Source organism: Mustela putorius, unplaced genomic scaffold (assembly GCF_011764305.1).
Source record: "Mustela putorius furo isolate JIRA1106 unplaced genomic scaffold, ASM1176430v1.1 tig00000145_pilon_pilon_pilon, whole genome shotgun sequence".
Taxonomy (NCBI): domain Eukaryota; kingdom Metazoa; phylum Chordata; class Mammalia; order Carnivora; family Mustelidae; genus Mustela; species Mustela putorius.
Window position 1 is genome coordinate 28,016,546 of NW_025421294.1, and position 12,199 is coordinate 28,028,744.

The 12,199-nt window shown below is 51.0% G+C and overlaps 1 protein-coding gene across 8 annotated transcripts in view; it reads left to right on the forward strand.

Annotated features, from left to right (window-relative positions):
• Window positions 1-276: 276 nt before the first annotated feature.
• Window positions 277-12,199, forward strand: part of SEPTIN8 (septin 8) — a 30,397-nt gene continuing 18,474 nt past the window's right edge. For 3 of the 8 annotated variants that reach the window (XM_004744996.3, XM_004744997.3, XM_013052511.2), the window contains exon 1: window positions 4,527-4,702. In XM_004744996.3, coding sequence (XP_004745053.1) covers window positions 4,673-4,702 — 30 coding nt within the window. In that variant the 5' untranslated portion in view covers window positions 4,527-4,672. Of the gene's footprint in view, window positions 510-3,270; window positions 3,410-4,526; window positions 4,703-12,199 lie in introns of those variants that run through there. The other 5 variants (XM_004745001.3, XM_004745000.3, XM_045075517.1 and 2 more) reach the window with 4 other exon arrangements.

A 12,199-nucleotide genomic window follows, 5' to 3' on the forward strand; every position in this document is an offset into this window, starting at 1 on the left:
GGTCCAGTTCTTATGAAGAAGCTCTGTGACCTTCCCTCCTATCTTTATGCACAGAAAGTTTTCTGGAATGATGTGATGTTATGGCTATTTCTATGGTCGATTCTGAAAGGTCGTATACAGCTGATTATTTTTTTTGCTTGTCACTTTTTAATATTTTAATTTTCTGATACATCTATGAATACAAAAATTTTAAATATTAGAAACAAAATGTTCTCTGGCTCCTCACTGAAAGAAAGAAAAAAAAACTTGCTATTTCCCAGTGTCTACTCTCTTCACATTTTATAGACTTTTTAGCATATACTTGATGACCAGTATACAGACCCTGTTTCCCAACTGGGGTTCTGGCTGATAGGATATAGGCATACATACCATGCGGCAGCTTTTGGCTTATTGGAGAGTACCTGCTCATTTTCTCTTTATCACTTTCATTCCCTCCTGCTGTCTGGAATGCAGATATCACTATATGGGACCATGAGGTCAAGACCTTGCAAAGCAAAGGGACACAGAAGGTACGTAGAATGTCACATCACCTAGACTGCCTTTGTGGATTAGCGCGTGAAGAAGAAACTTCTATTTTGGGATGCCTGGATGGCTCGGTTGGTGAAGCCTCTGCCTCTGGCTCAAGTCATGGGTCCTAGGGTCCTAGAATTGAGTCTCACATTGGGCTCCCTCCTTAGCTGGGAGTCCACTTCTCCCTCTGCCTGCTGCTTCCCCTGCTTGTGCACTCTCTCTCTCTCCCTCACAGATAAATAAATAAATAAATAATTTTAAAGAAGCTTCTATCTTGAGGAAGAATGGAACCAAATTCTAACTGACCCACAGACCTACCCATACACATATAGAAATCTAGGCTATGATGCTATTTGCACTGTACATCAGTGGGGAAAAACAAAGCAATTGGCTTGGCACATGAATAAACAAATCACTGATGCATCTAAATGTGACAAAAATCTTAAAAATACTTTTTTTTTAAAAGATTTTTATTTATTTGAGAGAGAGTACAAGCAGGGTGAAGGGCAGAGGGAGAAGCCGACTCCCTGCTGAGCAGGGATCCTGATATGGAACTCGATCCCAGGACTCCAGGACCATGACCTAGGCTGAAGGCAGATGCCCAACTGACTAAGCCACCCAGGTGCCGTAAAAACACTTTATAAGAAAATACAAAGGGAGTATCTTTATGAATTTCAGAGAGGGAAGTATTTTTTAAAAAGAGGTTTTATGGTGAAAATCATAAAGGAAACAACAGGTAAACTTTACAATGCCAACTTTTTAAACTTTTTGTATGACACAGGAAACTACGAAACAAATGTAAAAGATAAGCAACAGTGAAGTCTGACATGTTCAAGTTCAGTGTAGTGCTGGATGCGTATGGGGGGTGGGAGCAGAGGGGTGGTCAACTAAATTTGAGGAGAACTGCATATTCATTCCCTTTACCTCTCACATAGTGACAATGCATATTAGCTTCTCAAAAGACCTGAGAACTTCTACAGAAATTACTTTTTTTTTTTTCCTGTGTGGAACTCAGCATTCATACATGCAGTTATTTATTTAACTGTGGGGTCACTGTGTGTGTGTGTGTGTGTGTGTGTTTAGTATCTATGAACTTCTCCTGCATGTATCGGGAACACATGAAAATGTTGCCATAAGAAATAACACTTTGCTTTTTGTGTGAGAAAGGATTGTTGCATTCACCTTTGTGTCCCCACAGGAACCTCCTTTTTTTTTTTTTTTTTTTTTAAGATTTTGTTTATCTGACAGAAAGACACACAGCGAGAGAGGGAGGCAACACAAGCAAGGGGAGTGGAAGAGGGAAAGCAGACTTCCAGCAGAGTAGGGATTCCAGGACTCTGGGATCACGACCTGAGCCAGAGCCGGGCTCAGTCAGATCTGAGCCAAAGGCAGACGCTTAACAACTGAGCCACTCAGGTGCTGCCTGCCCCCCCCCCCCCCACGAACAGGTAACTTACTCCTTCAGTAGTTTTGACCAGTATTAGCATTGGAGGGAAGGGGAAGGAAGTGGAGAGAGTGGAGAGGGAGGACGAGGAGGAGAGGAAGAGAGAAGAGGAAGAAGATGAAGAAGGGGAAGGGAAAGAAGAAGAAGAAAGCAAGAAAAAGAAATTTAGGATTTGGGAGTAGGTATAAATTCGAGTAGTAAAGTTAACATATCCCAAGAGAAGGAAGTCAGCTGTAATTTGGATTTTACCTTCTCACAGCCATCAGCTGGGACTACTAGAAGCAGACATTATGAAACATGACCAACTAGGGAAAAAAGATCATTTTAAAGATAATTTAGGGAGCTCCTGGGTGGCTCAGTAGGTTCAGTGTCTGCCTTAGGCTCAGCTCATGATCTCCCGGTCCTGGGATCAAGCCCTGCACCAGGCTTCCCGCTCAGCTGAAGTCTGCTTCTTTCTCTCTCTGCCTTTCCCCACTGCTCCTTCTCTCTCTCTCATTCTCTCTCACACTCAATCTCTCTCAAATAAATAAATAAATGATCTTTTAAGAAAAAAAATTTAGGGCCGATTTCAGAGAGTTGTAAGGCAGAAAATGGCATTTGTAACAGAAATTCTGCCAGTTATGGAGGAAAAAAGGAAAGAGCAAATATGGTCTAGCATGGTCAATTCAACATTCATCTCCATCTCTTTCTCTCTCTGTGTGTCTGTCCATCTGTACTCTGACATTAAGGCCTTTATAGTCTTTCTATTTTTCTAATATTTTATTTGATTTTTTAAAAGATTTTATTTATTTATTTGACAGAGAGAGAGAGAGAGAGCGCACGTAAGTAGGGGGAGTGGCAGGCAGAGGGAGAAGCTGAGCAGGGAGCCCGATGTGGGGCTCAATCCCAGGACCCTGGGATCATGACCTGAGCTGAAGGCAGATGTTTAACCAACAGAGCCACCACCGAGGGACCCCTAAGGTTTTATTTCTAACTAATCTCTACCTGTAATGTGGAACTCAAACTCACAACCCAGAGATCAGGAACTTCAGTCTCCACCGACTGATCCAGTCATGCGCCCCAAAGCCTTTATAGTCTAGAGAGAGAGATTTTATTAAGCATTTTATTTCAAGTATAATTTAAAGCCCTTTCCTTATTTTGTCTCATTTAATCCTTTAAGAGAGGTACTCTACTTCTTATTTTTAGCATGAGGAAAAAGACGAACAGTTAATTGTGTAAAGTTAAAAAGTTATCAAGGGATTGGGGGCAGAATTCCAACACAGGAGGTTTGCCATTGGTCCAACTCACTTTACCACTGCTTTGCCTATTTCTTGTAGATAACTACTATATAGCATATGAAACACCATGATAGAGAGGAACAAAGTGAATACATTGAGTCCAAAAGGACCAGTGGAACCAGTTCACTTCAGTGACAAGCTACCGTTTGTCTAGAAGAGAAGAGAAAGCCATTTCAGGGTAAGAAGGTCACCTACCTACCAACAAGCCAGTGGAAGGGCAGGAAAGGGGCTCCTTTTAAATCCAGATGTGCCAAGTCCAGATATGGTCTTTGGGTACCTTGAGCCAGCACAAGTTTCTGAGCAGGAGGGAGAGGCCTGGTTTTTTCTCAGAAAGATATTAGAGTGATGAGGAGAAGGTATGGAAGGTGGACAGACAGAGATGAGGCCAGTGGAGGAGCAGGAGGCAAACCCTGCCATATTTTCAAAGAGAAAGAAAGGCAGAGGGAAGGGTAAGAAAAAAAGGGCAGTTTTAGAGTTGGAGGTGGATTTTGCTTGCTGAAGCCATTGGCTTTGGCAGAAGTGGTCTTTTTCTGAGATTTGTGCACATTTTGAGGAGCGAGGTTAGCAGAGAGAATGCGCATGCATTGGGATCGTTATTCTCTTTGCACAGGGCCCAGATTCCATTAGGACGTCTCCCCCAAATCCCTGGAACAAGCAGGGTGATGACAATTTGCAATCTGGTGCCTTGGCCGTGGAGGTGAAATAAGCATCCTGCGCATTCCTTGCGCAAGAAGTCAATTCGCAGGAGCTGAAGGCTGGTCTCTTCCCGGGAAGGCCGCCGGGCCGGACTCGCGGGTCCCGCCCCGGGTCCCGCCCTGGCTCCGATGGGAGCATCAGGTGGGGCCCAGGGCAAGGGCACACGAGGCTCAGGCGGCCTCTCCTGTCCCCGATGGGCAGCAAGTAGCCCGTCGACACTCTGTCCGGTGGTCCCAGCGCATTTGCAGGCTCCGACGGGGTGGAGGCGCCTTGGCGGGGAACCCCTAGGCGCTCGCCGTGCCCCATTCTCTTCGCCATGGAAGTGGCTTCCTAGCGCGCGGAGCCCTGTCACGACCATCCGGGCTTGGCCCCAGCTTCCCAGAGAGACGCGCACTGGCCCTTGGCCCCCCAGGCACTGCCCTCCCGGCCCCCCAACTCGCGGACTACAAGTCCCAGCAGGCCCCGCAGCTTGCACCTCCCGCCTCGCAGCGGAGACCCCCGGCGGTCCAAGCCCGGCTCTGGCTGCGCTCGTGGCGGGGCCGGGCGGGGAGGCCGGTCCCGCGGGCGGGGGCGGGGGCGGCTCCGCGACTTCTCCCGCCGCCGCCGCCAAGGGGAGTTTCCAGGAAGTGGCCATATTGGATCCATTCAGCCGCAGCCGCCCGGGCGGAGCGCGTCCCGCAGCCGGCTGGTCCCCGTCGCGGCCCGGGTGCTCGCCCCGGCTCGCCCGCCCGGTGCGGAGCTCGCCATGGCGGCCACTGACCTGGAACGCTTCTCGGTGAGGGCCCTGCTGGGCCGCGGCGCGCGCTGGAGAAGCGGGGCGCGGGGAGGGGGCCGCCCTGCAGCTGGCGGGGGGCGCCAGGCGGGCTGTCAGTTCCAAGCGGCCGGGCCTCGACGCCAGGCTGGCTTGGGGACACCCGAGCGGGCTCTTCGCTGCGCTAGCCTGGGGTCCCGGGGCGTCGGGTGGGGGCGCCTTCTTTGGGCGCGCGAGAGGTAGACCCCCTTCGCGGGAAGGAGCAAATAAATACCTGCCTGGTTCAGGCCAGGTGCTAGGACGGACTGTGGGGCCTCAGGAGCCGGAGCGGGGGGGTGGGATCCCGGATCCTCCGGACCCCCACATCTCCCTGGGTGTTTTTGCACTGCTGGGGAGAGTCCTAGCCGCGCAGGTGCTGTTGGATGGGCACAGCCTAGGAGGATGAAGCCCAAAAGGATCCGAGGGAGTCCTTCAGATGAGCCCCGAGTAGTTGCAGACTTGGATCCTGAAGACCTTGGGCCTGCTTTTTGCCTTTTTTAAACGCTCGTCTCCCATCCCCACTCCCCACCTAAGCGCCCAGACCCTGGGGGCGATTCCACGCAGGTCCCGCCTCAGTGATCCTGTCTGAGGCAGCCATTCCCCCGGGAACGAGCGATTCTAGATTCAGCCAAGTGGATGTTTGTTTGGGCCTCAGTCTGGGTTTGCCTTCTGCAGGGGTACCGGCTCGGGTGGTTTCTGCGGGGGGGTCTCTGTGGGGCCGAGCCCACTAATAGCCAACTTCCTGAAGATGTTTATAATTCACCTGGGGGAGGGGAGCCCTTTGGGGATTATGTCTGCCTGTCCCCTGGTGTCTAAGGCTGCATCTGGGTGTGTCTGGGAGGCCGGGCTGTGACAGTGAAGGGAGCTGTGTCCTCTTGCCAGCATGTGAGGCCCTGGTCGGGCGGGAAGGGGGGAGGGAGGGCCCCGGGGCTGATAGGGGGGAGGGGGGAAATGTTGAATATGTGTCTGATAAGAAATTGGTTCTGGGGCTAAATTAAGGAGCTAGGACTTATGTAATTAATGCTATAAATACTATCATCTGAATTTATGTATGTAAATTTACCCTTTAATCTGAAAATACATTTGTTGGTCTACTTTGGAAATATGCACAACTGAATCAGGAGCTTTTGGTTTCATAATTTCTAGACTGAGGTGTTTTATTCCCATTGAGGAGGGGGCTCTGTGTCAGTCAAGTAAGTTTAAATACAGGAGGAGCTGAATTAGGTTTACCTCACACCTGCACTGTGAATTGGAGTTTATGTACCCAAAGAGGGCAGTCCCTGAATCCTAAGAGACCTGCTGATTAGCTGAGGCCAAGAGATCAGTGAATGTTTGCACATCTATGCATGCGTGTCTGTGTACATTTTCTGCGCCCAGCTGACCATAAAGTTATGTCTGAGTCTTGTCTGTGGCCGGAGGTTGCTCTAACAGTTGGTCTTGCTGGTGGGAACGGTATGTAGAGTAACCAGAATCAGACTGCCCCATATGAATCTTAGACTACTACTTATTGGCCATGTGACCTTGAGCACGTTAGTTAACTCCTCAGTGTTCTTCTCTGTGTATTGGGATAAAAATAATATCTTCCTCCAAGGCTTATTGGAGGGATTCAATAGGAGAATCCAGGTGAGGTACTGGAGCAGTGTCTGGCATGGGGTAAGGATTCAATAAATGATGCAGGCAGGATACCTAGTGCCTGAGTGAATGTGGACACTGGCCCTCTGTGTAAGAAGGCAGTGCAAGAGGAGTTACACAGTATGCTCCCTGGGGTTCCCATCACTGCATGCCCAGAGATGGTCCTCAGACTCTGAGCTGAGAGGCCTGATGGCACTGCCAGGAGGTGGTGTGGCAAGGCCCTTATCCTCAGATTCCTGTGTTCGCATTTCTGTGAGGATCTGGGGTATTACTTCCTTGGTGGGGCAAGGCACAGAGAGGGGACTGACTCAGGTATGGTCATATGGCCTGAGCTCAGAGCCTTTGGTTACAGTGCCAGGTTAAGCTGGTTAGAGGAACGCCTTCCACAGCCTCCATGCTCTGAGCCATCTGCCTCCTTGGGAGGATTTGCATAGGGTTGAATTTGGGTGGAGACCTTGGGTGGGGTTTGGCCTGAATTTAGAAGTCTGGACTCCATTCTTCTCTCCTGGCTTGTCATCCTGGGAAAGTAATTTCTTTTTCTATCTTGCTATAAAATGGGCCCAACCATACTAATATTCTTCAAAGAGTTTGTGGAAGGTTAATTGCAGTCTACGGCGTGTTTAGAGATATGGTTAGGTGTCTCTCCAGCCTCAGGGTTGACTTTGGTATTAAGCATTGGCCATGAGGCTATGATTTGATGGAGCTTTGGCAGGTCTACACTCCCTGCACGCCCCCCTCCACCCCGCCCCCCAGGCTTGCTTGGTGGTCAGGCAGCTGGCCTAAAGACTGTCCCACCCTGGAGCTTAGATGAGTATACAGAGTTGTACCTTGAGGTCAGTATGTGCTGGGTTCCTGTTCCCCACACAGCATGATGTAAATAGGCTTGGCAGCCTTTACATCTGGACTAGGCTCCGCTCAACCCTACATCAGTCGTGGGGTTCGGGTTGACATCTCCTGGATGTGCATGTCTGGGACAGCCCTCTGAGGAGTTTCTGGTGCTTTTTGTCTTCCTTGAGCAGCCAGACTCCTGTGCACTCTTGCTATCTTCTTCCACCCCCTACCAACTCCTTCGTGGGTCCCAAAGTTTCTTGTCCCCCAGGGCCATCTCCTGTGTTTCTTCTGTCTGAATCTCATGGGGCAGGGTTCAAACTCTGGTGAGGGAGGCTTTAGAGCCAGGAGAAAGTGCAGCTGTGAGGGGGAGAGGGAAGAAGCGTGCAGCATGGCAGCGTCACGCCTGGCATTCCTCCCAGCCAGTCACCACCACCACCACCCCCCCTCCCCACCATCTCTGCTTTATCCCCAGCGCCATCTGTCACTTCCGTTGTCACCCCTGTAATCTTGACACTTCCCCAAGAAGCAGGCTATCCAGGGAGTGCCTATTCCCTCCCTAAAGCAAAAACTGGTAGGAAGGGGTGTGTGGGAGGCAACTCTCTCGTGCAACAGGGCTCTGTCATGGAGTAGTATCTCCCTGTCCTATAAAAATGGCCAGGAATGGTCTTCCGGAGGCTTTTTGAGAGAGAGAGAGACAAGAGCTGAGCAAGGACATCTGTGAAGTTGTCAGTGCCTGCTGGTGTTGAGAGGTCGCAAGTGAGCACCACCTGCCAGGCTGCAGCTCTGCCCCGCCTCCCTCATGGGCATCTTGCCTTGCTATGGCTGCCAGCTTTAGGGAGGTCTGCCTAGGATCTTGTTTGTAATGGGTCAGAGTGGGGAGGCACTGGTGATCCAAGGGAACACGTGATAAGGGACTGACTAGGGTAGGAAAAGAGAAGGTGGCAAGAGGGAGCCCAATTACAGTGCCGATAAGATGGGAGAGCGTATGGAGGCCAGGACCCCAGACCCGACTGGATGTCAGGGTGGGCTCTGGATGTTTTGTGCCCATCAGATTGTTGATGGCCAGTAGCCTGCAGTTGGGTGAGGCTGCAGACGCTGGTCATTGGTAAGTTTAGGCCTGAGGAGTGACACTTGAGATGAGAAAGGGGGTGAAGACCTCTGAGTTTTGGGCTCTAAGATGGGTGAGGTGGAGGTATGTATTTGGGGCATTAACTACCATGAATGTTTCTGTGGCTTGGGTCCAGCTACCAGAAGAAAGCAGCTGCAGGATGACAGAGCAAAGGGCCTGAGGGCTGGCTGGCCTCTGTGTCTCCCCTGCAGCCTCTCCAGCCTTTCTGCCCCTGCACTGCCAGCACAGGTCTTGGGATCCCCAGGCACAGCCCCCAAGGCACAAGATTGCCCAGACAGCCAGATGTGGAATTGAAGGCAGGAGGGAAACGCATCTGGTTGGGGAGGGGATATTTTCCAAGGGCAGCATGCCATCACACTAGAGTCGGAATTCTTTGCTGGAACCATCTGTATCCTCAGGACTTACATGAGGAACCATGGCTGGGAAGAGGTGGTGGAAGATAGGGCAAGGGGCATCTCGGTTGTATCTTTACTTTAATGGCCCTTTGTGGTCTTAGGGGAAATTAGATATTCTCCTCCTCAGGACATGTGGCTTCTAGGCAATTCTTGGTCCCTATCCTGGAAGCCATGTTAGAGGGGTAGAGCCAGGGGAGGAGGGAATAAGGACCTGTTTCAGATTGCTGGTGCCAGCTACTCTTTGGGCGGCCTCATGGGCTTGGGCCATCTGGGGCCCAGGATTCCAGTGAGGCTATGGGTATGAATCCAAGTCCACATCCCAGACGTGGCTGTGGGGCCAGTGTGTGAATCTGATACTTTGCCCGGGGCTGGGCTGAATGGGGCAAGCAGCAGAATTACAGTACTGCAGCCCTGAGCCTTCACTGGCCCATGCTGGTGCCCCTGCATTTTTCCACCCCTTCCCAGCGCCGGCATCCATCCTGGGACTGGAGAGGGGGAGGGTCACCTTCATTGCCCGCCTCCCCCCATCCTAGCGTAGAGTCTCATTCACTGTGGAACACACTCTGTTTCCTTGAGTGATGTCCAGACCTGCTGCAAAGCAGTGGGGACTGTCGCCGGAGTGCCTAAGCCAAGTGGGAAAGTATGAACACATGGGTTTCCAGTGTCTTCTGAGGCCCAGAGCATCTTTCTCATCTGCTCCATGGTGGAAAGGACTGCTCCTTCTCAGACAGCACCACAAAGCCCAAGAAAGTGTTGTGTCCTAGGCGTGGGGTGAGCTGCTTGGACCTAGAGACTGGTAACTGTGCCTGGCTTCTTAAAAACCTTATTTTGACAGAAGTGTGAAACAAACTATCCTATATTGCTAAATGGCAGTCCTCGTTTTCTGTGTACATGAAAAGGGAGGAAAGTGCCTGGTGGTAAGACAGGGAAGCAGAGAGAACAGATATAGGGGAAGGGGCGTGGGGTGGCCTTAGGCTTCTGGGGGTAGTTTTGCTCCTTAAGTCCCTTCACTTCCCAGGAGGGAGGAGGGGATGGTGGCCTCCTCCTGGGACCTAGCTGCCATAGTGCCATCGTGGTCACCGCACTGGTATACCATGCAGGTTGATCCCTGCTCGTGTCTTCTCCCCAGGTTTTTAGGGTGTTTGTTGCAGTGTTAGGAGAGAGACACTTTTTTTTTTTTAAAGATTTTTATTTATTTATTTGTCATAGAGAGAGAAGCAAGAGCAAGCACAGGCAGACAGAGTGGCAGGCAGAGGCAGAGGGAGAAGCAGGCTCCCTGCCAAGCAGGGAGCCCAATATGGGACTCGATCCCAGGACGCTGGGATCATGACCTGAGCCAAAGGCAGCCGCTTAACCAACTGAGCCACCCAGGCGTCCCAAGAGAGAGACACTTTTGTGTCTCTCTCACAGGTTCTTTCTTGATTATGGATAGGTGAATCCTGCCTCTGTCCTTCCCTCCTGGCCCAGGAGAGCAACATTCTCCTCCCCTCCCTCCTGCACACATCCCTTTGGTTATTTCCCGTAACCTTTGACCTGGGCTTTGAGACTTGTTGTAGATTCCTGGGATGTGAGCCTAAGCCTTTCCTGGGAAAATTCCTAGGATTCCTCTCAGACTCAAGGACAGTTGCGCTATGACCATGGGTTCTGGCCAGCAGCCTCTGCTCTGGCTATTTAAGGCCCAGACTGCTTAGAGTAGTTAGAGCTGGGGGTAGGGTGGTTTGTGCTAGGAACATGGGTGGAGAAGGCTCCCAGTGGGGCAATGACTCCGGGGTCCAGTGCTCAGCATTAATAGAACTTCCCTGGGCTGGGCCTCTTCTTAGGAGTGGGCTTCCTATTTGCCTGGCAGGTGTTCATACCAATGGGTTCTAGGCCTGGGAGCATGGTGGAGAAGAGTTGTCTGAAGACCAAGGCCCTGGAGAACTCTTTGGAAGGCCTAGGGTGGGGAGTTCTCTTTGTCCAGGATTCAGGAGCCAAACACCTGTACATTTGGGTACCATTTCTCCTTCTATCCCAATGACCAATGTAGTTTGGGACGTTTGACCTATTTACCCACACCTTTGGCTCTGTTGGTTCAGACATTCAGTAGATTTCTAATTTCTTCAGGATAAAATCATGTTTTTGTGTGGCTGAGCTATTAGGCATGGTTTCTCCCCAAAACCCACCTCTCATCTTGGTGAAAGGAGTAGCTCCTTTTGACTGGCAATCAGGGCTGGTCCAAAAGCTCAGACAGAGCATTTCCTGGTCAGGAAAATGACGTCCTAGTTATCCACTGGGCTGCATAACAGAATGCCATTCTCTACTTCGTTCTGGACGGCCAGGCATGGAGGACAGCGGGCTTGAGCAGTTGTTATTTTTGTTGTTGACTTTGATGTGCCAAAGAAATGATGACACAGAAGCTTGGGGCCTGGCTCAGGAGCCAAAAGCTTGTTAGTGATTAGAAGGGGATAATGGCTCTGTGGAGTTGGCCATTGTGTGTGCAGAGCTCAGAGCTGCCAACTCTCTGTTCTGGAGCTTTGAGAACAGTTAGACCCCCTGAGCCAGCATGCCAGGGACCAGAAGCTGGGCCTGCTCCTCAGCAGGGTCTGAGCTGAGCTGTCTAGCTGAAGGCTTCTCCTGTGGAGTTCTGTCCTGCTGGACTCTGAGTCCCAAGAGAGGAGACATGTGTGTGCTGTCCTTCTAGCTCACTCTCCTACCAGACACAGTGTTGAGGATTGTTAGGACACGGACCGGGTACAACTGGATACAAACCCGGGTTGTGTTGGGCCCCATGGCATTCTCAATTTGTATTGGTGGCCAACCTTTAAAAATGAGGGGATTGCATGTAAAAAATCTAGATATGTGGATTCTTTTGATAAGTTCTTGGATTTAGCAGCATTGGGCCCTCATTCCCACATTTGGCTGGAGTTGCAGCACCACAGTGGTTGTGGACTGAGCACAGCCTCTGCAGTTCCCTGGTGTTCCCACTTTTCCCTAGGTGACCCCACACTCAGCCAGGTCAGCAGGTCTTACAGCCAGCAGGCTGGGGAGTGATGTGGCTGGAAGCGGGGCCTTTGCTGTCATCCTGTCTCTGTTCAGATCCTGGCTTCACCCTCCTGAGCAGTATGGTCGTGGGCAAGTTACTGAATCTCTGGGAGCCTCAGTTGTCTCATCTGTTTGATGGAGGTGAGATGGTGGGCCTACTTCACAGGGCTGATGCATGGACAAAATGACACTTAGCTGTATGTGGTAAGCTTGTGATAGCAGTCAGCTAGTGTTGTCCTTGTTAAGACTCTGCTTTTTCCTCTTCACCCGTTGACATTACCTGCCTAGACTCTCTAGCCCTTTGAATTTAAACTGTGTTCTACTGAGCCACTGAGGTCTGGGATCCGGTGTCCTCATTTTTTCCTTGGCAGCCATCCCAGTGCCTGGCACACGCAGCAGCTGGGCCCCGTGCGCGTGTGCCGAGTGACTGAATGACAGGGTATGGAGCCTTGGGAGAACGGGGCAGGCAGTGTG